The 5,507-nt window shown below is 43.0% G+C and overlaps 1 protein-coding gene across 1 annotated transcript; it reads right to left on the minus strand.

Annotated features, from left to right (window-relative positions):
* Positions 1-1,096: 1,096 nt before the first annotated feature.
* LOC124074926 (homeodomain-interacting protein kinase 1-like) lies at positions 1,097-5,257 on the minus strand. Its single transcript, XM_046418273.1, has 9 exons — positions 4,924-5,257; positions 4,585-4,776; positions 4,310-4,491; positions 4,033-4,156; positions 3,702-3,824; positions 3,421-3,507; positions 3,072-3,259; positions 2,163-2,468; positions 1,097-2,045 (listed from the first exon to the last, which is right to left on the minus strand). The coding sequence occupies exons 1-9, from the start codon at positions 5,128-5,130 to the stop codon at positions 1,097-1,099; spliced, it is 2,358 nt and encodes a 785-aa protein (XP_046274229.1). The 5' UTR covers positions 5,131-5,257.
* Positions 5,258-5,507: the final 250 nt, after the last annotated feature.

Consider the following 5,507-nt stretch of genomic DNA (forward strand, 5'->3'; position numbering starts at 1 on the left):
AAATTAATATTGTAATGGAATAGCATCATTAACAGCTATAATAGAATCCAGAAAGTCACCCACAGTGTGTATAACCTTTGTAATGATGACCACCTGAGACATAAGCTCTATTACGGCACTAAATCCAGGGGCACTAACACTCATTGCTATAAAATGCTGTGAGAAACTGGTGTTATCATACATTAAATCCACCAAACCACCAGACCTGAATAAACAGCAGTTTGCAAAGCATTTGCAAAGAGTAAAGAGTTCCACAAAGGATACCATCACGTAACATTTAAAACTGTAACACTGAAGAAGCTTGAACCACCAAACACTTTTCATTTTTGTTTGAAAAATGACTTCACTGATTGAGTGATAATTACAGTAGTTGCAGATGAATTTTCTGCAGATAAAGCAATCAATTAATCAACTAATGGTGTTAGTTCTGCATTATTTGCAAGCAGCATATTCCTTCTTTCTCCCTGTCAGACATAATTCCTGTATGAACACTGTTCACGGAGGGTCTTTGCTGTACTTTTGAACATTTAAAGGAAAAGGCAAACTACAACATCAGAAATCTGTGTCCTTGTTTCATTTAAAGCTTGTTAAACCATTGTGTAAACCCCAGTTCCTTGATAAATGTATTGTGTTAACACAAAATAATATGAAATATCTTTTAAACAACTATGACAAGTTAATTACACACATGATGATTAAAAGACTTTAGTTCATTTTTTTTTATTATAAAAATCTTTGGCACATACAGTCATACTAAGTACAACGTAGTGAAATGCCCAATAGACCAACTTTAGATCTAAGTCAGCACCGAGGTCAAGGGCCACAAAGACGCACCCAGAAGAAACCCACAAAATCCACAAAGGGAGAACATTCAAGCTTCCCACAAAACCCTGTCTCAAACAGGAATTGACGTGCAGGCCTTCTTTCTGTGAGGCAACAGTGCTGACCACAGGCTGGAGTGGGCTTCTCTGATCAGGTTGAACGTGGTGGGTGAGGAAAGGGTGTTTGCTGCTGCTCCGGACCTCTCGATGTCTCCATCATCAGCCATCTTTCTCTTGAGCTCTGATGAGACTCGACTCTTGGTCCAGCTACTACCTCATGTGGTGGATGAATCTTCAGCATCTGTCCGGAACTTCTTTATGCGGTCAGAGTTTGTTTGCTGATCTTCATCTTCACGATCTTCTGTCTTTCTTTTGATGCCTGACCTGAATGCACTTTGGGTCTGGCTGCTTGTGGAGGGTTCTCTGCTGACATTGTGTTGAAAGAGCTGGGTCTGCCGGCTCTTCACATCAGCGTTAGCCTGGACGTGGCTGCTTGTGGAGGGTTCTGTGCTGACATTGTGCTGAAAGAGCTGGGTCTGCCGGCTCTTCACATCAGCGTTAGCCTGGACGTGGCTGCTTGTGGAGGGTTCTGTGCTGACATTGTGTTGAAAGAGCTGGGTCTGCCGGCTCTTCACATCAGCGTTAGCCTGGACGTGGCTGCTTGTGGAGGGTTCTCTGCTGACATTGTGTTGAAAGAGCTGGGTCTGCCGGCTCTTCACATCAGCGTTAGCCTGGACGTGGCTGCTTGTGGAGGGTTCTCTGCTGACATTGTGCTGAAAGAGCTGGGTCTGCCGGCTCTTCACATCAGCGTTAGCCTGGACGTGGCTGCTTGTGGAGGGTTCTCTGCTGACATTGTGCTGAAAGAGCTGGGTCTGCCGGCTCTTCACATCAGCGTTAGCCTGGACGTGGCTGCTTGTGGAGGGTTCTGTGCTGACATTGTGCTGAAAGAGCTGGGTCTGCCGGCTCTTCACATCAGCGTTAGCCTGGACGTGGCTGCTTGTGGAGGGTTCTGTGCTGACATTGTGCTGAAAGAGCTGGGTCTGCCGGCTCTTCACATCAGCGTTAGCCTGGACGTGGCTGCTTGTGGAGGGTTCTCTGCTGACATTGTGTTGAAAGAGCTGGGTCTGCCGGCTCTTCACATCAGCGTTAGCCTGGACGTGGCTGCTTGTGGAGGGTTGCATCGGGTGACTCTTCACAGCAGCACTAGTGGATGGACCTGCACAGCTTGTTATGTAATTTGATAAAAAGGAGGTTAACAAACATCAAACTGATCAAACAGCTTTGGAATTCTCAAAATCTGCTTTGCAAACTTAATGATAATCAAGTGACTGATATAGATACCTGTGCCATTCAGATGTGACCCTTTTTGATAGATGAGAGGTTTCAGAGAAATCTTCATCATCAGCTTTTCTTTTAATCCCTGACTTGACTGAACTAGTAGTCTGGGTACTAGTACAGGGATTTGGATTGACGGACTGCAGCTGGCCCAGACCACTTGTCCCAGGAGCAGCAGGAGGAGGATTGCTCTGTGGGACAAGGTGGGAGGTCGTGGAGGCGGGCTGCTGCAAATGTGCACACACTGCTGTCCCTCTGTCAGAAGTCTGGGTTCTCTGACAAACAGTCATTATTTGCAAGGAGGATCTAACACTGCAAGACAATGAATCAATCCATTATTCAACTTTATCATCCATGTGACTACAAAATACATATTCAGCCAGTAAAAATAAGAGCAGCTTAATGTATGTATTTTCTGTCTCCAGCAAGGAGACGCCAGGATGATGCCAGGACCATCCTATGCTGAGTGTCGGCATCAATTCCTGATTACGGACACCTCCCACTTATACCATTGTCACTTACCAATGAAGACAAAAAAGAACCATTAATTTATACTTTACAGATTTTTCACAAGCTGCAACTCTGTTTCCGTGATAACACGTTAGGCTTTGACTAATACCTGGAAAAATCTTTACCATCTCATAACGCTCCTATAAATAGGAATATATATGAACGTTATCTTATAATATGACCCAGCAATCTGAGCCAGGGATGTGAGACGATCATTTATTTGACAGCTGCCATCCCGTGGTGACAATGAGACACTGAAGGACTACGCTCAGTGCTGATATTCTTTTTTTTTCATGTTAAGGTGTTCACAACAGTTTCACTGGAACCGATTAGTAGACGTTCATTATTATTGTTTGATAGAAAACAATAACTCATAATTCTGTAAAAATCACAGTATTGGCTTACTAGGAGCTGAGTTTCCTCATGCTGACAATTTGAGCCATGCTGGTGAAACGATGCTCCAGCACCTGACGGGATGTTATGCGTTTGGCGGCATCAAGCTCAAGCATTCTCTTCAGCAAGTCCACAAACATCTGCTGATCAATCGTTTCTGCATCTTTATCAGCAGAATTCTCAGGAATAACACGTTGGATCTGGGAAATGAAAAAACAACAACAAAGATCAGGGCTACATTCAGTCACCTGCAGGAGTGAATAAAAGCTCCTCCTGGATGGTTCTCCATGTATTCTGTGTGAGGGTACAAGTTTAAGCTCATTTTTTTATTTACTGTGAATGATCAAATAAGAAAACCTACGTGCAGGAGGTCATCCAGAGATCTGAACTTCAAGGCTCTGTTCTCAGTCGACTGAATCCCAGTGTCTCTGTGGTACTCTTCTGGTGTCTGAGCAGACAGTGTTGTTGTTAGTAATGACATAATGATGAGTACAGTAAAGTTAGACAAACAGTTAGACAAAACCAAATATTTTACAGTGTGTTTGAAGTGTGAGAAATGGAGAGGAAGCATTAAAGTCATCAGGTGTTTGTGGCAGTGAAACATTTGAATTACAGAGACGAGAGACAGGGTAGTGGTGGTACCTTAAGTGTCCAGACACTGTTGATGAAGTCCAAGTACTTGATTTTGAAAAACCTGGGAGTCTTTCTTCCACGGCAGAGCATCTTTTGTGGTGGATCACCCTGAGTTTCCACTATGTACCTTAACTGAAGATAGAACACAACGTCAAGTCACACTAGAAGTCCATGATGAGGACTTTCAGTGAGTTTTAACAGATTTATTTCTAAAAAATGTGAACAAATGTCAAAAGGTTAAATAGTGTAGTAAAGATAAAATATACTTATAGAACATTACGACCATATAAACACAAATAACAACAACTGCAATGTAAAGTAAAGGTTAATTAGTACTGACCATATCGTATTCACAACTGCCTGGGTACAGCATTTTGCCGAGGTACAAAGTAGCAGCCAAGCAGCCCAGAGCCCACATATCTATGGCCTCAGTGAACGGAAGGCCCAGGAGAATCTCTGGAGACCTGAGAGAGGACAAAAACATGTGAAGTACATTTCTACTACCGACCCGCACTTTCTCACTGACTGAAATATTATAAATACTATGAGTAATGGTGGTAGAGCCATTACCAATAATATGTACTTTTAAGTGATTAAAGATTGCTCCAGTTACTTACCTGTATGGACGGCTCTGGATGTACATGCCAGGCTTAGCAGCTGACACGTCACAGGCCAGGCCAAAGTCAATCAGTTTGACTTTGTAAGGCACCCGTACATGGTCTACCAACACCACGTTCTCCATCTTGAGGTCTGCATGTATAATGCCGACAGTCTTCAAGTGCTCCAGTGCGTTAGCGAGCTGAAAAGTCATTAAAGTCACTCAATTAGTATCATATTCAGAATGTATTGTTGAATTGTTTATTGTGGCAGAAAGAAATGCAGTAGCACATACCTGCTGGACGATAGGTCTAATCTCCTTTAGAGGGAGGGGTCTGAAATATTTTTCCCTCATGAGATCTAAAAGACTTTTGTCAAGTGGCTCAAACAGGAAGCAAATATATCCCCTGTCAGTGAATTGTTTGTACCACCGAACAATGTTGCACTTGTCCGGGTCCAGAGATCTGAGTTTTGACAGGGATGACGCCTGGGGATACATCATTTTATATTAGCTTGACCCACATTATTAAGCCATTATACAGTTGCAGATATTTCTGTAAATACAGCTCATGAAACCTCTGTGTAAAACTGTCAAGTCAAGTGAAACTGGGAGCATGAGTCTCATATTTCCTACCTCTGCTTTTGCCTGCATGATGTTTGATCCTTCATTCTTCATCATTTTGATGGCCACAGTCTTCTTGTCGCTCATCCTTACGCATTTCACAACTTTTCCAAATGTGCCCTGCCCCAGGAAAGACTGAATCGTGTAGTGGGAAGATCCAGTGAAGAGCACGGCTCCTGTGGTAAGCCGATCACCCTGGGTGGATGGAGCGGTTGACATCTTTATTTGTTGAGAGTTTCTTCTCAAAATATTGTAAATTAACGTGTCGGGAAAAAGTTCACGTTGATATGAGTCTGTTGTAAGTTTAACCAAAACCGTTCAGGACTGACGAAAGTCGTGTCTTGAAGTGTCTGCAGCTGTAAATGCTGTAGTTTATAAGCCACATTCTGCTTCTTTAAGTAATTCTGTTCTTTGACAAAATTCCATTCCATCGCATCACACATTCTGATCAACTGTTCTAAATGAGTTGTAAGGTTGTTATGGTAATATAATATGCCTGGCTGATGTGGAATCGGTGAAGGCTGGTTTGTGGATGCAACTCTTAACTCTCTCTCCCTCTCTCCATGCAGAAATTGCAGACACAGGAAGTGTAAACA

Source organism: Scatophagus argus, chromosome 17 (genome assembly GCF_020382885.2).
Source record: "Scatophagus argus isolate fScaArg1 chromosome 17, fScaArg1.pri, whole genome shotgun sequence".
NCBI lineage: Eukaryota > Metazoa > Chordata > Actinopteri > Scatophagidae > Scatophagus > Scatophagus argus.

What these genes read in the sequence shown, in the direction of transcription:
- LOC124074926 (XM_046418273.1), bottom strand. Translation starts at nt 5,130, where the DNA reads ATGTCAACCGCTCCATCCACCCAGGGTGATCGGCTTACCACAGGAGCC. An exon ending in TTAGACCTATCGTCCAGCAG is followed by an intron (nt 4,492 to 4,584) that starts GTATGTGCTACT and finishes ATGACTTTTCAG; the next exon opens with CTCGCTAACGCACTGGAGCA. An exon ending in ACAGTGTCTGGACACTTAAG is followed by an intron (nt 3,508 to 3,701) that starts GTACCACCACTA and finishes CTGTCTGCTCAG; the next exon opens with ACACCAGAAGAGTACCACAG.